This window comes from Peromyscus leucopus, chromosome 2, assembly GCF_004664715.2.
Source record: "Peromyscus leucopus breed LL Stock chromosome 2, UCI_PerLeu_2.1, whole genome shotgun sequence".
In the NCBI taxonomy this organism is placed as follows: Eukaryota; Metazoa; Chordata; class Mammalia; order Rodentia; family Cricetidae; genus Peromyscus; species Peromyscus leucopus.
In genome coordinates, this window is record NC_051064.1 from 149,005,221 (window position 1) to 149,030,618 (window position 25,398).

Here is a 25,398-nt window from a genome sequence, read left to right on the forward strand (position 1 = left end):
GTTCCTCGTGGCTTTACCCAGCAGGTCCGCATTGAGGATGATTAGGACCACGGGCCTGATGCAGGTGTCTGAGATGGTCTGCACTGGGCTGTGCTGTGGGATGGTCTGTATGTCAAGTTGCTCTGATTGGTCAATAAATAAAACACTGATTGGCCAGTGGCTAGGCAGGAAGTATAGGCGGGACTAACAGAGAGGAGAAATAAAAGAACAGGAAGGCAGAAGGAGACACTGCCAGCCACCGCCAGGACAAGCAGCATGTGAAGATGCCAGTAAGCCACGAGCCACATGGCAAGGTATAGATTTGTAGAAATGGGTTAATTTAAGATATAAGAACAGTTAACAAGAAGCCTGCCATGGCCATACAGTTTGTAAGCAATATAAGTCTCTGTGTTTACTTGGTTGGGTCTGAGTGGCTGTGGGACTGGGGTGACAGATTTGTCCTGTGGGCAAGGCAGGAAAACTCTAGCTACAGAAACCTTTTAAAAGGTGGGAGCTGGCCTCGCACAATATATGTTGCTTTCTTTTCTGTTTGGAGGAGGGAACAGGGTCTCATGTGTCCCTGAACTCAGTATGTAGCCAACCTTGAACTCCTGATTCTCCTGCCCCCACATCCTGAATGCTAGGCAGGCAGCCGGATGTCATCACATGCAGAGTCTGTAGTGCCGAGGATGGGATCTGGTGCTTGGTGCTCATGAGGCAAGCATTCTCATTGCACCTTCCCAGGAAGGCAGTACCTTAGCTTGCAAAGCTCAAATGCCAAGGCGCCTGGCAGGAAGGGCTGGGGATGGTCTGAAGTGTTTCCTGTGGGAAGTCCATGTGCTGATTCTTACTCTTAGTTGCTGCAGTACTGAGCACCTAAAAACTTCCTGCTCTCAACCTCTGTGAGTTAAGGTCAGGGCCGACTCACACTAAGTAATGAAAACTCACTTCCCTTCAGCTACTAAAGGCAAAACACCCTGTGTTCTTAGAGCTTGTGCAGGGATTTGGGCTGCGCAATGGAATCAGTAGGTTGTTAATCTTTAAGACCCACATGTGTAAATACGTTAGCATTCCATGTACAATCGTGGCAGTCTGTGGATGACCAGACACCTTGTCTGGGTGCTAAAGGCTAACTGACCACAGAACCACAGACTGGGAACCCTAAGGCTCCTGAAGAAGCAAGCTTCCCTGCATGAGACCAGCCATTCCCCTGAAACATGCAGCTGAGCACCAACCATGAGACATACGTGACCCATACATACATGACTGTCAGCAAACATCACCAATGCCTTCAAACACAGCTCTGACAAAGCTTTCCTAATCTAGCTCAGAAGAGAAGCAGGTATGTAAACTCAAGCATTCGAACATCAAGTCTGCCTATGAGAATTATGGTTCTTTAGTTTTAAGAATCAAACTAGCTCTAGCTCCCTATTGGCAACGCTGAAAGCCTGTTTTCTCGTGAACTAGTGTCCTCTACAAACCATCACCAGGTGTAGCGACTCGGGGTGATTATCATGATGCATCCCTGAGCTCATCATACCAGCTATGTGTCCTATGCCGCCTCAGCAGCTTACCCTGCACAGTGAGAGGAACAGCCACCATGGGCTCTCAAGATGGGGAGATGAGATGATTTCGACAGAGCACTTACATTGGCCGGCCGGAGCAGACACTGTAAATACTATGTCTGCCTTCTGTTGTCATCAGAGGAAGGAACACATGACTGGAAAGGCATGAGACTTAAGGCCTTGCTGGCTCTGCCTCCATATTTTGATGTCTAGATTTTGCTGCTTTAAGTAACAATCAGACTGTAAAATTCAAGCTCATCCTACAGAAGCTTCAGGAATTATTTGGATTCAGGATAATTTTACTAAATTGGCATAAATTAATAGCATTATACACGTGTATACACATACAAACATCTAGGACCCAGGGAATTCTTCTCAGGGCTCAGATGAGGAGTAACACACTGGAAAATGCCTTTCTTCCAGAGCAGGAACGGAGACACGTGGCAAAACCTGTTGTGAGAGGTGATGCTGAGCTAACACCGAGACCCTCAGGGGATCACAGGAAGCAGCTCTGACTGACATCACATGCTCAAGGCTTGCTTATGCAATGAAGAGCATTCTCCACTTTTACGCATACACTGTTTATTGTTTTTACTCAAAAAAGATATCCAATGAAAAGATTAATAACCATTAAGTACAAGCAAATTCACAATTACAAATTGCAATTTGATTAAAATTTACCACCTTATGAATTATAATGATATTTCATTTAATTCATTCACACAACATCTTGTTTCCTTAAATTTTGACCTGTGACCCAAGAAAATAAAGCTTTGGGGAAAGAGTTATGTAAACATCGAAGTCTACAATACATACTTTTGTTACCAATTCTATAGTCATGAATACAAAAGTTAGTAAGCTTGAACAACAGTTTCCACTGGGTCTGGCCCCCACGGGGGGCAGCAATCTCTGCTGGACCTGCCTGAGCAGCAGGGATGCTGAGTGCACTGATGGCATCCCCAGCAGAGGAGACTTGCTTAGGGGCTTTACAGCCTGACTTACAGCACCAGTTCAAATCAAGCCTGGATAATACATACCCCGTAAGATGTGACTAAGGCAGAGAAATAAGGAAAGAAGTACCCAGAACCAACAGGAAAGGGCCCATCTCACCAGAGCACATCAGGTCTGATGGATGTGTCCATGCAGAATGATCCTGGTAGCTCCAAACACCATAACCCTTCAATGGAGAAGGCCAGCCTGACCCATGCAGGCCTCTGACATCATATAACTACCAGGATGGAGCAGACTATGAGAAGTCTCTATTCACACAGCAGGAACATTTATGTGGAAGTGCATAATACCAGAAAATGCTAAGCATCTCATAGGCAGCATTTGAGAATGTTTCTGACACCTTCCAATCAGCCTGCCATCCAGGAAAACCATTCTTTTAGAGAAGAAGTCTAAGCCGCAGAGCTGGAGCACAGGGCCAGCAGCTGTCACTACCTTCTCCTAACCAGAATGACAGAACATTTATCAACAGCTAGGACCTAAAACCAAACAAAGCAACAGAAAAAACACTCTGTTAGCCTGCTGGAAGGAACATGCATGAGGCCACTGCAGACTTCCTTCCCTGCTGTGCCTTCCTGGGCTCCGCATGCTGTGGATCCCACAGTCATCTGAGTTGAGTCTCAGGCGTCTCTAGTCCAGAGCAGCAGGTAGGGAGTGGACAAACAGACAGACAGAACTGCAGTCCCCGAAGGCTGGGGTCACTGAGATCCCTGAAGGGCAGTTTCTCACTCCACAGGCCCCAAACACTTACCCTGTTCCAGGGCAAACAAAAGGCAGTGCCAATCCGGCCTCTCATCCGCATGGAGACCTCTTGTGTAGATTCGGCAAAGAGAAAAAGTTAACTGTCAGGCTGAGCATTTAAGCACATACATCTCCAGAGCAACAATAACATAATTTAAAAAACTTTTCACATTTATTTTGTAACAACAACAAAAAAAAAAACCTTTAAAAAAATACTAATGGCTGAGTAAGCGGCTCTTTTAGCATGCAAGGCTTAATTTGAATTCTCCAGAGTAAGCCCTGTTCAAGCAGACAGATCTTATGGAAGGAGTTTCTGTGAGAGGCCGACATCAATAGGAAGTGCGTGGACAAGAATGGGGCCAAACAACCAATCCATGATTCCCACATTTACTAGAGAAGGACACACTCTAATATTTTGTGAGAAAGGTGGAATGTCATATCATAATCAGGAAGGGAAGCACCATGCTGTACAAAGCCTAGATCAATGTGTTAAATCCATGGAAAACATTGTGTGAACTACACAACCTGTGGACAGAATTCAAGTATTCTAATGGGAAAATGACTCTGCAACACCAGAACAAAGGAAGCGAAGGCTGGGGACTCACTCTACCTCTGACTTAGAGTGACTTCTGAAATCAAGTTGTATGGGACACACACCTCTTCAGAGGCAACCTGCTGTCTTCAGAAGACAGCTAAGCTAGAGAAGGCTTCTCCTTGGCGCTTTTACTGTCAGGAAAAGGGCCTATGCAAATGCCTGCTTTGGGAAAATATCATCCATTAAAGACTGAGAAGGGGGTGGGTGGGGATATAGGTCAGCCGTAGAGAGCGCCAGACTTAAGAGTGTGCAAGGCCCTGGGTTTGATCCCAGTGCTACCAAACACGAAACAAAACCAAGGCAAGGGAAACATCTTCATGTTGATGACTGTCGTTTACGAGTTAGAGTTTAGTGAAGTCACACAGACATCTATCTCCGCGCCCCACATGACCTGGAAAAGTGTCACAGCCATCTTCACAGGTGCTCAACTGGTGTCTTCAGCTGGGCGCTGTTCATGAGCCTCCGCAGTGCCACCACCTGACCCTCTGTCTTCACCGGCGACACAACTCTCCAAAGAGAACAAAGCAAGTGTGTTAAGTGATGTTAATGTCATCTAAAGAAGACACACTGGTTGGCTTTGTCGGCCTGACACAGACCTAGACACATCTGGGAAGAGAGAATCTCAACTGAGAAAAGGCCTCCATCAAACTGGCCTGGAGGGCAAGTCTGTGGGGCACTTTCTTGATTACTGATTGATGGGGCAGGGCCCAGCTCACTGTGGGCGGTGCCACCCCTGGCTGGTAGTCCTGGGTGCTGTAAGAAAGCAGGCTGAGCAAGCTGTGGGGAAGCTACCTAGTAAGCAGTGTTCCTTCATGGCCTCTGCATCAGCTCCTGCCTTGAGTTCCTGCCCTGACTTCCTGTTAGACTGTATCATCTGTGAGATAAGTAAGTCCTTTCTTCCCTGAGTTGTTTGGTTATGGTGCTTCTATCACAATAGAAACCTAACTAAAACAGAAGGCAGAGAAAAGAGTTACAGGGAGAAGTAAGAGGATACCTACAAAGAAACCAACAACAAGTTCTGTACCCAAAAAAGACAAAACAGAGAAACAACAAGAACAACATCAAAACCTCACTGGAGGAATTCAAAGGGAAATCTGGGGAAAGTGAGAACTGAGATCTTGAAGATAACAGACAGTCATCAGGAAGGGAAAGACAGCGTGATCAGCATTTCAAGCTTATGTGGTCCGAGAGGACTACACAGCCGCAGAGGAAGCAGAGGGAGGGAAAGGAAGGAAGAGGGTGTCCTGGAAAACACAAAGCTGAAAGTCTTCCGGATTTAGTAAAACATGATACAGCATCCAAGAATCTCAGTGGCCTTCCAAGGGGGATCAGCTCGGAGGTACACACCCAGACACATTAAAACCAAACAGTCAAATCAAGCAGGAGAGGATGCACCACACACAAGGGATTCTTAGCAAGATGGTCAGCAGATGCCTCAGCAGAAACCCTGGAGGCCCGAAGGCAGCAGCTGATACAGTCAAACAGGGGAAGGGGGCGTGATCTCCCCGTATCTGCAGTAGAAGAAATGCTGAAGGGGGCGAGGGGGCTGGAGAGATGGCTCGGTGGTTAAGAGTGCTGGCTGCTGCTGCAGAGGAGCTGGTTAGATCCCAGCACACACACGTCAGCTCACAACCACCAATAACTTCAGTTCTAGAGGATCTGGTGCCCTCCTCCTCCGAGGGTACCAGGAATGCACATGAGTGCACAGACATATGCAGGCGAACATCCACACACATAAAATAAAACACTTGAAAAAAAAAAAGAAAGGATCTGACAAAGTCTGCAGACTGATTCAGAAGGATGGTAGTTCAAAGCCTTGTGGTATCGCAACCCTGGCTTGCCAGTCTGTTACATAATAAGAGATTAATGCATAAGACTGACTGGAGTTGTGAGATGCTGTCTGATAAACATAAGGAGAGAACTCTGACTACTCACAAGAGTGAACAGTCTCTTTAGGATGGGGCTGGTTGATACTCCCCATAGAAAAAGGGGGTAAGGAGAGTCAGGAGACCCTCACTTTAGACTCTAGCCTCTGCTCCCAGTTCTCTGTAATTTCACCTCAGGTGTCCTGTGCTCCAAGGAGGTGATGGGAGTCTACGGTGTGCAGAAGGCACTAACGGGTGGGTGTGGAGGAGTCCTTTTGTGGAGCTATGCTATCAAGTTATCATTCATACTGGGATGAGATGGTTTTGGTGATGTGGCCATTCTGGGGTCACCCATGCTCTGTATGTAAGCTAATCAACTCACTGGTTTCCAAGTCAGCTTTTCCTTCAACAGTACTATGGTGAATAGATGTTTCTTTATGCCTCTCTGAGGAACTTTACTGACAGTGTTAAAAACCTAGTACACATTGCACTAATTATGTCACACGTACACACTGTGTTGTTCAAACACAGACACTGTGAAGGTGAAGAGCACCTGTCACCTGGCACACAACTGTCGCTGTATGGGCGATTACGTGCTTACTTGGAGGCGCCTTTCTTGAGGGGCAGTGTGGCTGTGGATCCAGGACGGCACCTTGGCCAGCTCCTCCTTCTGTGCAGAGGAGAACTGGGGCTGCCGCTGCTCCATGCTGCTGAGCTTTTCCAGGTCTTCTCTCAGCACCTCTTCTCTTCCCCTAAACACAGCAAAGGCCTCTGAGAACAGTCTCCTCTCCCAGTGCCAGGCACTTTTCTGTTGACTTGTGACATAACCGAATCAGCGGCCACACTGACACAGTAGACCTCTGCTTCTCGATGGGAGACAAAGAGTGACGTTTAAATGAAGCATTTCCTTCAGCCCTCCTCTGCCAGGGGCAAGGGAGTTCCTGGACCACATGCCCCTGGAAGCACAGCTTATGTGCTCTTGTCTCTGGTTTTGGTGAACAGCGTGTTTGTTCTGCAGGGATCTGCGCATGTGCAGCTGCAGGCTTTCCTTCAAGAACCATCTGTTGCTTGAATTTAAATGAATAATACATTTGTAAACACTTTCCTATGACTGTATGAAACACTAAAAATCACTTTACTGAAAAATCACATTAGAAACAAACAAACAAACAAACAAACGCCAGTGGGATGGCTCAGAAGGAAGGGCACTCTGGCCCTGTCTGACGACTGGTGCTGTCCTCTGATGCACACACCACAGCACACACCACTTGGTGAGGAGAGCGCTTCCCCTCACCAAGTCTAGTGTCTGATCCCCGGGACATACATGGTAGACAGAGATCAGGCTTCCACATGTGTGCCACGGCACACTCACACATGTACCCAATAAAATAAATAGACTGTAACAGAAATTGTTTTGAACTACAGAAACCAATCATCCAAGCATACAGGAGCATTTTCAGAGGTGCTTTCGTACCTCTCGGGCACCTGGTATGTCATGAGAACACTCTCTGGCGTCTGTTCTATCATTCTCCAGATGGATTCTTCAGCCACCCCGGGAAAGGCTTCACTTCTCTGTCTGTCCTGGGACCTCTGTCCATTTTCAGAAATTTCAGAATAGTCGCTGCTACTCAAGTACATACTGCCGTTACTGCTTCCTATCAAAGATCAGCAAAACACCTGTCAGAAGTTTACATGCCAAAGAGTTCAAACTCTGGCAACCATCTGCCCATCCCAGCAGTGACAGTTTCTAAAGACATTAACCAGACCCTTACCAAATGGCTTATAGCATTACTGACCATAGGCCCAGACCAGAATCAGCCCAATAACCATCCACACAGTGTAATCCTCTTGAGTAACAGAAAGGAACAGACGACCAATACATATAATAAGGATGAATCTCAACAGCATTATTCTTTTAACACCAAAAGCCCTCACACTGTCTTACTTGGGATGTGAAGCTACAGAAGCTGGAGGGGCAGGAAGCACACCATCGGCATGCCAGGACCGAGGAGGAGCACAGTGGTCAGCTGTCAGTCTGAATACGAAACACCCACACAGGCACACGTCTGAGCACTTGGTCTCAGGCTTGTGGCACTGTTCTGGGAAGTGGTGCAACCTTTGGGGCAGGGTCCATGAGGTGAGTCACTGGGTGTGTGTGCAGGATTCTGAAGGTTGTAACTCAGCCCCTCTCCAGGTCTGAGCTCTGTGTCTCCTGTCTGCTGTGCCAAGGTCTCGCCTCCGTTCCTTCCCCGCCATGATGCCTAGACACATCCTCCCTCCTCTAAGTTGCTTCGTCAGACATTCTGTCACAGCAATGAGGAAAGTAACACAGACATGAGTGGCTACAGAAGAACTTTCTAGAGCAACAGGAACACTCTGAGTGGTGACTGTAACAGTTATACCAGGAATATTACACACACGAATGTTCAAGTGGTGATTGTAACAGTTATACCAATGCCAATTTTGTCAAATCAAGCATGCCCCTAAGAAAGCCTATAAAAAGGGGACCCCCCCCAAACTCTCCTCATTCATTGGTGTCCAAGCTAGAAGGCCTTGGACACAGTGATCTGGTAATAATGGGAAAGCTGTTTTTCCTGGTCACTACCTGAGGCAGCTGCAGACAGAGACTCCTGATGTACTGATGCCGTGGCCAGTTCCCCGGTGGCACAGTGACTGCTCCTGCTGCCACTGTCACCTGTATCACAGTGCTGGAAGGGAGGACACAGAGGCACTTTAACATCCCGAGAACTGGTTAGCAGCAGATCTCCAACTTTACATACTGAAGAGAATGAGACTCTTAAGCCTGACCGAGAATGTGGTTAAAATTTCTTTGGTACTCCTGCATTCCCAACACTGGCTGCATGCCAGGTACCATACAAGTGTGGGCTTTCATTAGTTTCTGTCTTCTGGCAAGCATGCTTGGACATTTTATATGTTCTAAGCACAGTGTGTCAAACGCCAGGAGCAAACGAAGTCCCAGTCTTCTGAAAAGAAAGATGCACAGGGGAAGCAGCACATAAATACTGCATCATCCAGTCTTGGCATAAGCTACGAGGCTGCCATCTTCCCAGCTTTCTTATCAACAAACGCAAGCTGAGTCAAATGCTCCACTGAAGCCAGCCCATCTAACTGTTGACAGAGCTCTGAAGTGAACGTCTTTACATCAGGTCGGCAAGCTGGCTCAGTGGGTAAAGGTACCCTACGGCCACGCTTGATGACCTGAGTGTGATCCTAAGACCCACCTGGTGTAAGGAGAGAACCAATTCCCCAGAGTTGTCCTTTGACCTCCACATGCACACCGAGGCAATCAGTACCCACCTCAACCCTCACCAAAATAAATAAATGTACTTAAGTTAAAAATGTATTATGTGTTGTGTACGGGTGTACAAGTGTCTCAGAGGCCAGACAAGGACTTGGGATCCTTGGGAGCTGGAGTTCCAGGAGCTTGCTAGACAGCTAATGTGTGTCGGGCTCTGCAGGGCCCTCATGATGCACAGCAGGCACTCTTAGCCCCTGACCCATCATCCAGCTGCTGGGCTGCTGTCTTATATCCCAGCCCCCAAGCTTTAGTCACTCAGGCTATCAAGTGAGTGAAGGGATTGGGGAGACAGCTCAGAGAGCCCCTGATGTTCTTATAGAGGACCCGGGTTCAGTTCCTAGCACCCACACAGCTGCTCATAACTGCCTGTTAACTCCAGCTCCAGGGGATCCAGCTGCCTCTTCCGGCTTCTGAGGGCATTGCAAGCACCTGGTGCATACAACATGCATGCTGACAAAATACTCAACTACATAAATAAAACACTTTGATTCTACACCTCAATTCAGGAAGGACAGATTCTGAAGATTAGTCTGGTAAATAAATCTGGAAATGCCCTTTTAAGTAGAGTTTGTCAAGTTAAAGGAAATTTACCTAAAATTTTTTCAGTTTTGACAATGATATGTGTAAAACATGGCAGGATAAGCTGCCCACTTTCTGATGATGCCAAACAGTGACTCCAATTCATCTGTGTAAACACAGAAAAGCAGGAATTCTACATCTCTAAAGAGGAGGCATCATATTTTAAGAGCCAGAGGGACAGGATGTCTACTATGAGACCATACCTCCTAAAAATGTCAAGGAAGCTATGCCCATAAAGTCTCAACAATATGGCTGCCTACACAAGACCTGAACAAGGACACCACCAATGGACATGCCAACATGGAAAGAGGAAGAAACCACAGGGCTCCAACCCTAGACAAAGAACATAAGGAACTAGCTATGCCAAGAATGGGAGAAAACAGTCTTCCCCAGGATTACCCAATACCAACTAGTAAGCCCTGAAATCATATATATAAAAGTAACACTACATAGACTGAGCATACTGATTTACATATTTAGAATACATATATTTTGTATGTCTATATTTAGGGGTACACACACACATACACACACCCCTATTAACAATAGAAAAACAAAATGGCTGTAACTTTGAGGAGAATAAGGGGGATCCATGGGAGGACCTGAAGAAAAAGGAAAGGGGAGAATGATATATTTTAACTAAAAAATTTAAAAGTATGAATTCTAAATTCATATCTTGCCATATGGCTTATTTCCCTTACTAGACCACAACTCCAGCTATAATTTATAAGGAATGAACACATTAAGTTTAATTCCTGGACACCAAATTTTGAAAGGTAGAGGAAACCCAGAATTTGTGAAACCGGTCCCCAAGCATCAAGAACAGGAGACTCCGTTTCTGTTCCACAAGTGGCCAGGGACACACTCTCACTTGCACAGAGCACGGCTCAGTCTTAATCATAGCTGTGAGGCAGGCCACCTACTAGTGACCAGGCTGTCAGTGCTGAGCCTTTTTTGGTTTTCTTTTTCCAAGACAAGGTTTCTCTATGTAACAGTTCTGGCTGTCCTGGCACTCACTTGGTAGCCCAGGCTGGTCTTGAACTCACAGGGATCCTGTGCCTGCCTCTGCCTCCTGAGTGCTGGGATTAAAGGCGTGCGCCACTGCCGCCTGGCAGTGCTGAGCCTCTGACTTGGTGAGGACCCAGATTTCTCACTCACTCAGGTACTAGCAGCACCACTTACATACTCAGCCTCTGGGCCAACACCTCTTCTCACTGGATCTGGAGATTCAGACGGTGTAGGCATTTCTTCCTGGAGTAAATTCAACTGTAATGGTGAACTGCTCCTTGAACTAATGAATGGATGCTCTTCACCATGTGTCTCCCAGGTCTCCTCTGTTCTCCTTTGGCTATGGTCTGAAGAAGCTGGTTCCAGGTTTGGTGCCATTGCTGGCACTAAGGGTGTCATTTCAGAAGAACCTGCGGCCCCCAGGAGTGGGTTTGGGGAGAACGACGCTGACCACAGAGGAAAGATGGGGGAGTTGTGCAGGAAAATGGTCATGACCGTATCCAAGCAAGCAGAAGGGAGAGCTGAAACAGACTGCTGGCTAGCGGACAGAGGTGGACATTCAGCTGCAGCTCCCCGGCCTGCAGAGGCCCCTACTCCCAGAGAGGCCACATCTTGGAGGGGAAGAGATGAGAGGAGATAAGGGGCCTGGCTGGGAGCTACCAGGGCTGACGGGAAAGCTAGGCTTGCAGCATGAGGAGAGGGGACAATAGAAGGGACCCAGGGCTGTATATCCGGAAGGAGTCCTCTGACATGGGAACAGAAGTCAGTGTTGGGGCTGCTCGGGTCCAAAGGCACTGGCAACTTCCTCCGTTTGTGCTTCTGTCCCTCACTTCCAGCACATCCGGCCTGCTTAGAAGGACAGCCTGATGAAGTGATAAAGACAGAGGCATATTACAGAAAAGTAACAACCAAGAGAAAGTCACTGCCGGTGATTTTAAATACTTTCTAATGAGTTAAATATTAGTCAATAGTAACTGCTCTGAAAAAAGCAAAAAGTTGTGGTAATTCAACAAAAATTCTAGGTAAAAATCTGTGCACTGAAATAAGTCAATTCTAACACCTTATAGGCTTCTTGTAAAAACTGTCCTCAGGCCCAGACTCTAGTAAGGTCCAGGTAAACTGTGTGATAAGTGACTGCCACATCTCAGTCTTCTGGGACCAACCCCCATTCTTCACCCTTCTCCCTGGTAGAGCTGGCCCTGCACAGCCATAGGTGCCTAATCTGCAGCTCTGGCCAACCAAGGACTGAAAATATTCAGAAAGAAATGGCCATGTACAGACTTCCCCATTACCCCTCCAATTATAACAATATACACTGTATTAAGCGTTAAATAAAAGGTCAGTTAAAGGACATGGAAGGCATGAGTAGGTCATGCACAAATATTATGCCCTTTGATATGAAGGCCTTGAATGTCTGTGGATTTGGGTGCCAGTGTGTCAGGTAGTCCTTCCTGGAAGCAATCTTCCACTGACACAGAAGGACAGTTGTATATGACTTATAATAATCCAAAGATGAAAGGGATACGTTCTGAAATCAACTACCTTGAACCCAGGAGGATGCAGCATTGTTTCTGCCTTCGGGCTGAAGATAGCAGCTATAGGGTGAGGTCAGGATCTTTTCCCGGAAGCTGTCAACATAGTTCTGTTCTTCCTTCTGCGTGTGTGCAGAGAGGACAGCCGCTGTGAGCCCCACATGCTTGAATTCTTCTGCACTCAGGGGAGACGGCGGTGTTCTCAGGGTCCAGGGCTTACACGCTAGGGCAACACCCTCTGCTGAGATCACAGAAAGCAGATTTAATAATTAATGGCAATTATTTATTTTTTAGTTTGTAACTGCCTTTCAATAAATTTCTACAAACATAATTGTCAGAATATAAAACCATCAGTAGAGTACAAAATTCTTCTCACCTTTCTTTATACTTTTTGTGTATATGCACTTTATGATTATAGTACTATATAGACATTTATTTAGATCTTGCTATTATAAACATTTTCCATGTCCTTACATTTTTAGATTTTTGGTCAAAATTATTAATTTAGAAATAGAGTTTGGAACTTACTATGTAACCTACCTGTCCTGAATTCGTGATCCTCCTGTGCCAGTCTCCTGAGCAGTGGGATCACAAGTGCCATCACTTTTAGCCTTTGAATTTTTTTCTACTTGTTTCTTGGAGACAAAGTCTCTCTATGTAGGCTGCCCTGGAACTTTCTATACAGACCAGGTTGTCCTTGAACTCACAGAGAACCACTTGCCTCTGCTTCTCAAGTGCCGGTATTAAAGGCGTGCACCACTATCCCTGGCTTAACTGGTTACTTAAATGGGTAACATATTCACAATTCAAACATCAAGTTTTAAAAATCAATTTAGTAAATCTTCCCTGCCCTTTCCACCGTCTACCCAGTTCTTTTTCCATTCTCCCACAGAAAACCATTTGTCTTCTCCACACTTCTCCTTTCTTTATGCACAGATAGACAAGCATGAACACAGAGGCCATCTGCCCACTGACTTCTCCACAAACACTAGTCTACAATTCACCCAACTCCCACTCCACAGGGAGTTTAACAGTACACAGCCATCTCATACACTTTACATGCAGGAGAGCATCCAGCCACTTCATTAACATGCACACCTGCATGCACCTGGACATGGATTCTGAGCTGTTTGTAAGAAGTTACTACTTTAAAGAAGAGATCATGGTGGGTACTGTGGTGGGTCTCCCAAGACCCTTCCTACCTTCTCAGGGCTACACAGTACTGTGGTAGCCGGGCTAGGTCTAGGCCCATGCTACTTCCGGAAACGGGCTCTGACCTGTTTTGAATCAACTTATCTGCAATGGCCAGCAGAGTAGCAGGGATCAGACTGACTTTCTTGCCTTAAACAATGAACACAATGAAATAAAAGGTTTCAGGGACCTGAGCCTCAGATGGAGTCTAATTAACTCCCTCAGGGAGTGGGACTAGAGCTTCAGGAGAGGCACAGAGAAGTCTGCATAGAGAGGATGGTGAGACAGACAGACAGTCCCCAGGGCACTCAGGAGAGGGTTGGCCTTGCGTTCTAGGGAATAACAGCTCAAGCTTAAAGAACATGCTTCTTTCATCAGCCAGATCAGAAAACCTCATCCTGGGCCAGCAGGATGGTTCAGTAGGCAGAGGTGTCACCAAGACTGGTGACTTGAATTTGATCCCAGGAGTCCACGCAAAAGGAAAGAACCGACCCCAAACAGTTGTCCTCTGACCTGCACGCACACACAAATTATGCAGGAGCATACACACATGCACATATACACATTTTAAAAAGAAAAAAGAAAGTCTTGGCTTTCTGTGGTGTGGACGATCGGTAGCAGGGGCGGTCGGGCCTGCAATGTGCAGAGCCAGTCCTGGCTTGACAAGACTTTTAATGTGAGATCTGAAAGAACCAGTCTGTTTCCAGGAAAATCAACTGGGTCTCAAAATAAAGCTCGAAATGTTCTCAGGAATAGAAAATACTGTGACTCATTTAACATAACTAGCATCCAATAAAAAATCATCAATCACACAGGTGTGGTGGCACATACCTTTAGTCTCAGTACTCAAGATGCGGAGGCAGGAAAATCTCTGTGAGTTCAAGGCCAGCCTGGTCTACAGAGTGAGTTCCAGGACAGCCAGAGCTATACAGAGAAACTGAGTCACGAAGTTCATCCCAACCCCAAAAAGATTACTTCTCAATTATCAGCATTTAGAGTCAATTGTCTGTTTTACTGATGCCTACAAATTTTAGTATGTTGTACTCTCAGTATTTATTTCAAAGTCCATTTTTGACTTTTTCTTTAATCCATGGACTATTTAGAAATGCGTTATTCATTTTCTAAATTCTTGGGCTTGGAATAGTATTGATTTTTAACATAATTCACCCTGGCCAGAAAGCACATTTTTATGTATCACCCATCCTACTTGAGACTCACATGTCAGCAGAACCTATTTTATATGTCAGCATACTTCTCAAGTGTACCACAGCAAGCTAACAGTGTCTGCTAAAGCTTACTCAGGGCTACCAGCTCAGCCACTTCTTATGCACATTAAAATAAAGGATTTATTATTTTTAATCACGTACACCTATATAGGTCTTGTGTCTCACACTCCATCTTAACTAGTTCCTGGCACTATAATGGCAATGGCAGGTGGAGAACAATTTGATGGCCTGCTTACCACTCACAGGCAAGTGACTCGGGAAGTTACTTCTTGAGGTTATGCCTTAGTTGTCACACGTAAGTACTACAGGTCACAAGGAATGCCCTGTGATCAAATTTGTCAGACAGGAGGTCACTCCAGGGCAAGGTTGTAAACCTAGGCACTAAGCTTTCCAGAAAGCAAAGAGGCATGAAGATTGAAATGCAGTCAAGTTGGCGAGATCAGTTGTTACTAACATGATTCCTCCCAATAGTCCTGTGAGAGCAGAGTATGTTTCCATTAGCCAGGGACAGTTCTATCAGAACTGAGCTAGGCCTTCTGGACAAGAGCAGCTTCACACAGTCTACCTGGGCATTTTTGGGTGCAAGGTGGAGATCTTGTTGGGGAGGTGTCTGTTGTTTTTTTGGGTATAGTCCATCACAGTGGGGAGACAAGGCAGCGTTACTGTGAGGGCCTGGGGTATACCCTTCAATCACAAGTCCAAAGTCCCCCATTTCCTTCAGGTTGTGGAGTCAGGAAGTCTGTCACTGCAGTGAGAAAAGTCAACAGCACAGCTTCCAAGAATGAAGGACAGAGACCTCCTCGGCAACTACTCAGCACACACGAGCCAATATGCCACAGAAGGTTAGCAAAGCTGAGCTAGAGACAATCCCAACCCACTTAGAGATGTGTTGCCATTACACCATCAAGTCAGTATGAAACACCAGAAATTCAAAGGACAGGAGGCAATGGGAAGAGCAGAATAATTTATTGAGTAGTATGCTGTAAAGGGCATGCTCTGCTTAAAGGGTTCGAGCAGGCCCAAGCATGGCAAACTTGACCTTTGACCCTTCTCCCCCTTGCTAAAAATATTAGATCACATTTCCAAAGCCAGCCCCTAAGATCTATTCCCTTATTTGGCCACATCCTCCCCCTGAGGCGGGCTACCAAGGTCCATCTATCAAAGTATTGAAGTCCAGCAATCAAGAGCTGTGACTACCCTAATTAACATATCCAATCAAAATCAACCACCTCATCCTAACACGGGGTTTCCCTTTTTCCTTTTATAAACTCATTTGCCTGTGGGTCACGCCTGTCTCCTCTCTGTCCAGAGGCAGTCCTCTGTCCCTCCAGGAAAACACCCCTGTCCCATCTACCTTGCTCCCTTCCCCTGCTTCCTCATCCTCTACCCCCTGTCTTTGTCTTATTCCCTGCCCTTTGTTCCTCTGGGGCACATGAATCTTTGTGCTGAGGATCTGACGTCTGAGTGCATCCTGTGCCAACTCTGAGGGAGCCGACTCCTCCCTTTCACCACTGACTTAGCAAGTTAACACAAAAATGAGAACATATGTGTGACTCATCTAGTTGCCAGTATACATTCAACATGTGAAAGACACTTTTTTAAAACATCAGTGAAAGGGGCTAGAGAGTTAGCTCAGAGGTTAAGAGCATGGGCTGTTCTTGTAGAGGACCCAGGTTTGGTTCCCAGCACCCATATGGTGGCTTACAACCACCTCTAACTCCAGTCTCAGGGGATATGGCACCCTCTTCTAGCCTCTGTGGGCACCAGGCACACTCATGGTGCATACACACACACACATACACACACACACACACACGCACGCACGCGTGTGTGTGTGTGTGTGTGTGTGTGTGTATGCATGAAGGCAAAACATCCATACACATAAAATACATTTCTTGGGAAAAAATCAGCCACACTATGACCCAATGTGGTCCACAGAGAACTGCATTAATAATGGTGAACACACAGAACCTCAGCATCACTGTCTTCAGCAGTTCTAAGGGATCCACATACACCAACGGATCCTATTAACACACAGTGTACTTAGAAAACATAACCATAACCATAATACATAACCATACAAACATGGTGACATTTCTTAATTAGGTTTACCGAATAAAAGATGGGGAAAATTGGGTAAGACACAGAAATTATAACTAAGCAGGTGGTATTAATGGTTTCCTTTCTCATCAAAAGGCAAAAGTGGTACCTGAGTGCAGGGGCGGGACATGGCCAGCGGTGCTGCTGCAGCTGTGCTGGCTGATGCCAGACCCCATGCTCAGTGCAGCAGTGGACAGGGTCCACGAGACACCTCCCTCAGCATCTGTGGATGGTCCAGTTGTTGGAGTTTCCTGTTTAGGTACGTTCAGCATCTGTTCAGTATCTGGTGATATATGAGAAACTGACGGTGAAAAATCCTAAATGGAAGCTTGCAGAAGTCACTAACTAACAAATTAAAGCCATTAGCCACACAGAGATAAGGTGACACCAGGATTCTGTGATCCACCATATAAACAAATTGAAAGGAGAAAAAAAAAAAAAACTACATGATTATCTCATTAGATGCTTAAAAAGCCTTCCATAAAATCCAACATGATAAAAGTATTGGAGAGATAAGGGATACAAGGGACATACCTAAACATAATAAAAGCAGTATACAGCAAGCCAATTGCCAACATCAAATTAAATGGAGAGAAACTCAAAGCAATTCCACTTAAATCAAGAACAAGACAAGGCTGTCCACACTCTTCATACCTATTGAATACAGTACTTGAAGTCTTTGCTATAGCAATAAGACAACTGAAGGAGATTAAGGGAACCAAAATTGGAAAGGAAGAAGTCAAAGTATCATTATTTGCAGATGACATGATAGCATACATAAGTGACCCCAAAAATTCTACCAGGGAACTTCTACAGTTAATAAACAACTTTAGTCAAGTGGCTGGATACAAGATTAACTCCCCCCAAAATCAGTAAACAATAAATGGGCTGAGGAAGAAATGAGGAACAACATCCTTCACAATAGTCACAAATAATGTAAAATATCTTAGGGTAAATCTAATCAAACAAGTGAAAGACCCGTATGATAAAAACTTCCAGTCTTTGAAGAAGATATCTGAAGACAGAACGACCTCCCATTCTCATGGATCTGCAGGATTAACATAGTAAAAATGGCCACCCTACCAAAAGCGATCTACAGATCTACAGAGTCAATGCATTCCCCATTAAAATCCTAACATAATTCTTCATAGACCTTGAAAGAACAATACTCAACTTCATATGGAAAAACAAAAAACCCAGTATAGCTAAAACAATCCTGTACAATAAAGGAACTTCTGGAGGAATTACCATCTTTGACTTCAAGCTCTACTACAGAGCTATAGTAATAAAAATAGCATGGTATTGACATAAAAACAGACAAGTAGATCAATGGAATTGAACTGAAGACCCAGATGTAAATCTACATACCTATGGACACTTGATTTTCAACAAAGAAGCCAAAATTATACAACAGAAAAAAAGAAAGCACCTTCAACAAATGGTGCTAGTGTAACTGGATATCGGCATGTAGAAGAATGCAAATAGAACCATATCTATCACCCTGAACAAAGCTCAAGTCCAAGTGGATAAAAGACCTCAACATAAATCCAGGTACACTGAACATGATAGAAAACAAAGTGGAGAATAACCTCAAATGCAACGACACAGGAGACATCTGAACAGGACACCAATAGCACAGGCATTAAGACCAACAATTAATAAATTAGTACCTCATGAAACTGAAAAGCTTCTGTAAGGCAAAGAACACCATCAATAGGATAAAGCAGTAGCCCACAGAGTAGGAAAAGATCTTTACCAACCCCACCCACATCTGACAAAGGACTGATTTCAAAAAAAACAAAACAAACAAACAAAAAAAAAAAACCAAAAAAAAACCCTCAAGAAACTAGATATTTAAAAACTAAATAATCCAATTAAAAAATGGGGTACAGATCTAAACATAGAATTCTGGACAGAAGAATCTCAAATGACTGAGAATCACTTAAAGAAGTGTTCAACATCCATAGCCATCAGGGAAATACAAATCCAAATGACTCTGAGATTCCATCTTACAGCTGTCAGAATGGCTAAGATCAAAAACACAAGTGACAGCTCATGCTGGAGAGGATGTGGAGCAAGGGGAACACTCCTCCACTGCTGATGGGAGTGCACACTGTGCAGACACTTTGGAAATCAGTATTCTCAGAAAACTGGGTATAGATGTAACCAACCGTCTTATTAAATAAGAAACACAGAAACAATGCAAAAGAGAAAGCCGAGAGGTCAGAGCTCAGAGCTAAAATCTCACCCTTCCGCCTGCGGTATCCCAGCTTCCCGAATGAGAGCTCTATTCCCTGTCTGTTCGTCTATTTAAAGTATTTTGTTCTGCCTTCTCATTGGTTGTAAACCCAAACACGTGACTGCCTCGTCACTGTCTGAATGTACAGCCCCCTAAGTCTTAAAGGCATATGTCTCCAATGCTGGCTATATCCCTGAACACACAGATATCTATGGGATTAAAGGCGTGTACCACCACCGCCACACTCTTGCTATGGCTCTAATAGCTCTGACCCCCGGGGCAACTTTATTTATTAACATACAATCAAAATCACATTTCAGTACAATTAGATTACCACCACAACTGGGAATCAATCTACCACAGGATCCAGCTGGGGGCTGAAGAGATGGCTCATGGGGCTGAAGGGACACCTCAGCAGTTAAGAGTACTGGCTGCTCTTCCAGAGATTCTAAGTTCAATTCCCAGTACCCACAGCAGCTCACAACTGTTTATAATGGAATCTGATGTCATCTTCTGGTATGCAGACATACATGTAAACACAACTCATGTACATAAAATATACAAGTAAATACATCTTCAAAAAGAAAAGACCCAGCTATACCACTCTTGGACATGAACCCAAAGGATGCCCAATCATACCACAAGGACACTTGCTCAACTATGTCCACAGCAGCGTTATTCATAATAGCCCAAACCTGAAAACAATCTAGATGTCTCTCAACCAAGGAATGGATAAAGAAAATGTGGTACAGAATGGAGTATTACTCAGCTGTTAAAAACAATGACATCATGAAATGTACAGGCAAATGGGAAAAAAATCATCCTGAGTGAGGTAACCCAGACCCAGAAAGACAAACATGGTATGTACTTACTCATAAGTGGATATTAGCTGTAAAATAAAGGATAACCATGCTACAGTCCACAGGCCCAGAGAGACTAGGTAACATGAAGGGTTCAAGGGGGGGGGGAATGCCCAGATTCCCCTGGGAAGAGGAAATAGAAAAGGTTTCAAGAGTGGACTTTGGGTGGGTGGGGATGGGAACATGAGTGATCAGGTTTTGGGGGGTATGAAGGAGAGAGTACTTAAAGAGACTACTGGAAAGGGAGGGCATTTTGGGGTAGGTAAAAACCTGGTGTAAGGGAATCTCCCAGGAATCTATAAGGATGACCCCAGCTAAGACTCCTAGCCATAGGGGGTACCTAGCCTGAACTGGCCATCTCCTGGGACCAAGCAAGATTTCAAGTGAAGCGAGTGGGACAGTAACCCAGCCACATATTTTGTGGAATATTCCTTTACACTGTGTGAAGATGTGTCATTATGACTGGCTTAATAAAAAGCTAAATAGCCAATAGCTAGGCAGGAGGTATAGGCAGGACTTCTGGACAGAGAGGTCTTAGAAGAAGAAGAAAGGCGGAGGGAAAAAAAAAAAGAGGAAAGGCGGGTTGTTAGCCAAAATATGGAGGAAGCAGGATGGGCAAAATGGAGATGAAGTGACAAGTGCATGGAAGAACGTAGATTAAAAAGTATGGGTTAATTTAAGTTATAAGAGATAGTTAGAAACAATCCTAGGCTATAGGCTGAGAGTTTATAATTAATAATAAATCGGTGTCATCCTCCCCCACCCCTGAGACAGGGTTTCTCTGTGTAACAGCCCTAGCTGTCCTGAAACTCTATCTGTAGACCAGGCTGACCTCGAGCTCACAGAGATCTGCCTGTCTCTGCCTCTCAATAGCTGGAATTAAAGGCATGCAACATTGCCCAGCCTCTGTTTCATTGTTTGTGAGCTGTTGGCCCAATGAAAAATCTGACTATACACATAACCTTCAACCTACAGTGGTCCTGCCTATGGGATGTGCTGGGATAAGGGTGGCCTGGAGGCTGAGGGAGTGGCCAACCAATGACTGGGTTTAGCCTAAAATCCATGCCAGGAGAGTAAGCCTACCCCTGACACTACCTGGAGCACCAGGACCCACAGGCTGGATGATCTAGAGACCTAGGATAGAACCAAACACGAGCTGGAGAAAAAAAATTGCCCATGTAATGATGCCTAATGATATTCTGTTATACTCGTAGATAGATGCCTAGCCCAATTGTCATCAGGGATGCTTCATCCAGAAACTGATGAAAACAGATGGTAAGACCCACAACCAAATATTAGGCGAAGCTTGGGAAATCCTACAGAAGAGAGGAAGAACTGTAGGAGCCAAAGGGGTCAAGGACATCACAAGAAAATCCATGGAATCAACTAACCTAGGCTCATGGGGCTCAGAGACGGAACTGACAGCTAGGGAGCCTACATGGGACTGACCTGGGCCTCTGTTATAGGTGACAGTCCTCCTGTGGGACTCCTAACAGTGGGAGCAGGGGCTGTCTCTGACTCTTTTGCAGGACTTTGGGACCCTATATATCTTTCTACAGGGTTGCCTTGCTCAGCCTTAACACATGGAGAGGTGCTTAGTCTTACTGCAACTTGATATGCCATGTTTGGTTGATATCCATGGGAGGCCTGGCTCTTTCCTGAAAAGAAATGGAGGAGTGGATTGGGGGGTAGGAAGAGAACAAGTATGGTAGGGAGGGACTGGGAGGAGAAGAGGGAGGGAAACTTCAGTTGAGATATAAAATAAAGACAGAGACAAAAAACAATGAAGTCATCTGCTCTGAGGACACTTAGCTACCTTGCAGCACCATGCCACAGTCCACCTCATGGCTTGGCTTGGCTTCTTCTGAGGATGAGGACGTGTTTGTGCAGGATATGCACTTTCTTTTCAAGGCTGGGAGACTGTAGCTCGTCAGGTACCTACAACAGAAGTGAGCTGTCTTTGTATCAGCTCCACCAAACTATTCCCACTTCTGTGCTTTACTTACCCCACTGAGGCATGGGAGACTTTGCCCTTCCTTCTTGGATGAAGTCAACCCTGACCATCCCAGCCTGGGTTAGTGACTTATACTAGTATCTTTCACTATGTTCTTTAATTGGTCTTCACATCTTACACCATTTGATTCTGACCAGCTTATGCGTTCACTATACCACAGCTGTCACAGAGAGATGCAGCTTCTTACTTTTTGTGCCCTCCACAAATTTCAATCAATTGTGAACTGTATGTAACAGGCACCCCATGCTAACAGGACTCAGCACCACTGTCCCCAGCAGCTCTAAGAGCTCCACATGCATCAACTGATCCTATCACTTAACACAAACACCTCTGAAGATGCTGTATGCTCCAGTGATGAGCTAGGCTTCGGCTGAACTGCCATCACTGGCACTTCTTACCTGATGACACTGTCGATGCAGTTCATCTGCTGATAGGACGAACTATGCTGCTCTAGCCTCAGATCCTCATAAGAGCCAGTACACAGGCTTTTATTTTTCAGTGTCTGAGAGGAAGAAAAGTCCTTCTGCTCATCTGAAAGAAAATAAAAACATATACAATTAAAATATTAGCATGTATTAAGAAAATAGTAAGCTCACCACACCCATTACAAAATATTATACAGTCATTAAACATGTGCTCAGATCTAAATGCACTGACACAAAAATATCAGTAAAATGAATAAAATAAGGCACAAAAGCAAGTTATACAGAATGATTACACTAGTTTTTTTTTTTTTGTTTTAATCTCAGGCAAGGATTACCAAAGCAACTATCAGATGACAGGCTGATGGGGATGCCGAATGTGAAGCTAACACTACTTATTACAACCAGCTAAGACACTTAATGCTGTGTGTCACCCCACCTTGTAACCACTTGTCCTATGAACACCTGTAGAGTTGGTCAGTGGACACGGGGATGGGAACAACTGGATATCACACCTATCCCAAGTGTTGCAAGGTGAAGCATGCAGCACTGCTTGGGACTGACACATTGTTTTTGTGCTGTCCCACCCGCTAGCCATCATCACGTGAAGCTCCTGAAATAGGCCACCACAATAAGGAATAATAAAATAATACTGTGTTGGTTTGAATTTGAACTTAAATTACCAAATGTGGCTAGCGGCACAGGTGTGGAGAAAGGGAAATATCTCTAGGCCTGAGTACTAGAGAACCCGAACCCCCTGAAGAGAAGGGCGAGCCAGTAAAGGCGACGGAAAAACAGGCAGAGGAAAACCATGTAAAGCGGTGCTATGGAACCAAGAATGACGACGTCACACAGTTGACAGGTCTGCGGCGTTTGCTACTGCTGCTCTTAGTGATGGGCATTTTTAGCTGACCTGGTGAGGCCTCCCTGGAAAAATGACTTCTTTTTCTTTTTTTTTTTTTTTGGTTTTTCGAGACAGGGTTTCTCTGTGTAGCTTTGCGCCTTTCCTGGAACTCGCTTTGGAGACCAGGCTGGCCTCGAACTCACAGAGATCCGCCTGCCTCTGCCTCCCGAGTGCTGGGATTAAAGGCATGCGCCACCACCGCCTGGCTAGAAAAATGACTTCTTGAAGAGTCCCATTTCAATGTACAAAATCATATCCTTCCCTGAAGTGTCCACTAATGTTCACAAAGTGACACAATGAAACCATGAAATTCACCGTGGAGGAATGCTTCATTGGGGTGAAGACTTTCCTTGAATTTTGACTGGGTTATCACTAAACCTAGCTTTTATTTCAGGATCTAGTCCAGGACCTCAATGAATCTGGTGGTCCTATCTTAACTCGACTGTAACTCGGCTCCTTGGTCCTCACTTACTCCTCCAGTCACTTTTCAGTGACCTATGGTTATTTAATTTGGTGGGTTGCATAGCAACACTGTCATGATGAATTTTGTTACTCAAACTGTCCTAGCCTGGGCTACTTGAAGCTCTTCCAAAATCTGTCCTGTGTCCTTCTGATATCTGTCTCTTGAACATCTTTACTCTCTGGCCCTGGTTCCTTTTGTTGGAAAAAATACACCCAGAAACCAAGATGCTGGTGTGTCTATGTTTGTAAGTTCTCTAATGGTCAGAACTGATATACAGTCTGTATGTTAACCCATGTCTGTCTGTCTGTCCAGCCAACCACCTGAATGCCTGAGTTCTTCTTCCACATGCTTCTACCACCAGTCCAGGACAATTTATTCTAGAATTCCTCCTTTGATTACTTGAAACTTCTCCAATAGTGAGAAACCTTGTTATCATTATCTATAATATTTACATAAATTTGTTCAACCTTAGTATATACATACAAAGTAACTTCAGAATTCTCCTGGTGATAAAAATACCAACCTGGATACCGTGTTTATGCATATTAGTATTCTGTGTTTGGTGTCCAGTTAAAATATATTATTCTTCTTCTCTAAAGCTACTTAATCTACCGCCTTGAGTATGTTTATGCCATCCATGCTTAGCAGATTTATCCGCACACAGCCTTGGGCTCTTTCTATATTCTAGAGTGGGATTACTGTTTATGGATCTTGGCAGTGCAGATTCTCAGCTACCTCTCTGTAGTCAACTCCTCTCCCCTTTCAATCTCAGTGTGTACCCCATCACTGGTGGCTGCTTTTGTTTCCTATGGTGTCAGTGTATTAAGTTTTTGGTTTTCTGGAGGACAGGAGATTGAGCCCAAAGCTTTGCACACCCTAGACAAGGCTCTACCAACACCAACTCCATGGTTTCAGTTACCCATAGTCACTTGTGAACTTGAAAAAAAGAAAAAAGAAAAAAAATCAAGTGGAAAGATGCAGATGTTAACTATTCCCATTTTAAACTGTACACTATTCTAAATAGTGTGGTGGACTCTCACTGCTCTGCCCCATCTCACATGGGATATAAGTCATGTCTCTGTCCAGTGTAGCCACACAGTCTGTTACCAAGCCAACACCATCTGAGCTGATTGAGCAGCACTAGAAACAACAGCAGCTCTTTAAGGTCCATAGTAGATTAACTATGTCACAGTGTCTGTTCACTCACCATCTTTCACTTAACTGACATGGTGTTCAGGGTTTACCTCCAATTATTACATCATTTCAAAGACAAAGGTGGACAGCAGTGCATTCTCCCAAACTCCCCCACCATCTTACAATACCGTTGCCATGCTTTACTTGTATGTCATAAATGCACAACACTATTTTAGTTAGTTTTCAAATCAATTACAAATAAAACTTATTTTCTTTTATTCCTTGTGCAGTATTTTTTACTCCTTAGTGTAGATAGGTTTTATCGTATTTCTTCTGTGGTAAGAAATTCCTGGGGCTGGAGAGATGACTAAGTGGTTAGGAGTGAGTACTGCTTTTCCAGAGGACTGAGTTAAATTCCCAGCACCCATGTTGGGTGGCTACAACTACTACCTGTCACTCCAGCTCCAGGGGATCCAATACCTCTAGCCTCCACGGTCTAGTATATATACACACACACACTATAAATCTTTAAAAAATAAGAAATTCCACCGGGCGGCGGTGGCACATCTTTAATCCCAGCACTTGGGAGGCAGAGCCAAGTGGATCTCTGTGAGTTTGAGGCCAGCCTGGTCTACAGAGCGAGATCCAGGACAG

At 44.9% G+C, this 25,398-nt stretch overlaps 1 protein-coding gene across 4 annotated transcripts in view; it reads right to left on the reverse strand.

Annotated features, from left to right (window-relative positions):
* Nucleotides 1-2,106: 2,106 nt before the first annotated feature.
* The window catches only part of Per3 (period circadian regulator 3), a 51,142-nt gene continuing 27,850 nt past the window's right edge, over nt 2,107-25,398 (reverse strand). For 2 of the 4 annotated variants that reach the window (XM_028883120.2, XM_037203209.1), the window contains 9 exons: nt 22,220-22,352; nt 21,624-21,745; nt 16,818-16,991; nt 12,202-12,432; nt 10,834-11,522; nt 8,359-8,461; nt 7,228-7,408; nt 6,355-6,505; nt 2,107-4,396 (listed from right to left, as the gene is read on the reverse strand). In XM_028883120.2, the coding sequence (XP_028738953.1) occupies nt 4,313-4,396; nt 6,355-6,505; nt 7,228-7,408; nt 8,359-8,461; nt 10,834-11,522; nt 12,202-12,432; nt 16,818-16,991; nt 21,624-21,745; nt 22,220-22,352 (1,868 nt within the window). In that variant the 3' untranslated portion in view covers nt 2,107-4,312. Of the gene's footprint in view, nt 4,397-6,354; nt 6,821-7,227; nt 7,409-8,358; nt 8,462-10,833; nt 11,523-12,201; nt 12,433-16,817; nt 16,992-21,623; nt 21,746-22,219; nt 22,353-25,398 lie in introns of those variants that run through there. The other 2 variants (XM_028883122.2, XM_028883121.2) reach the window with 2 other exon arrangements.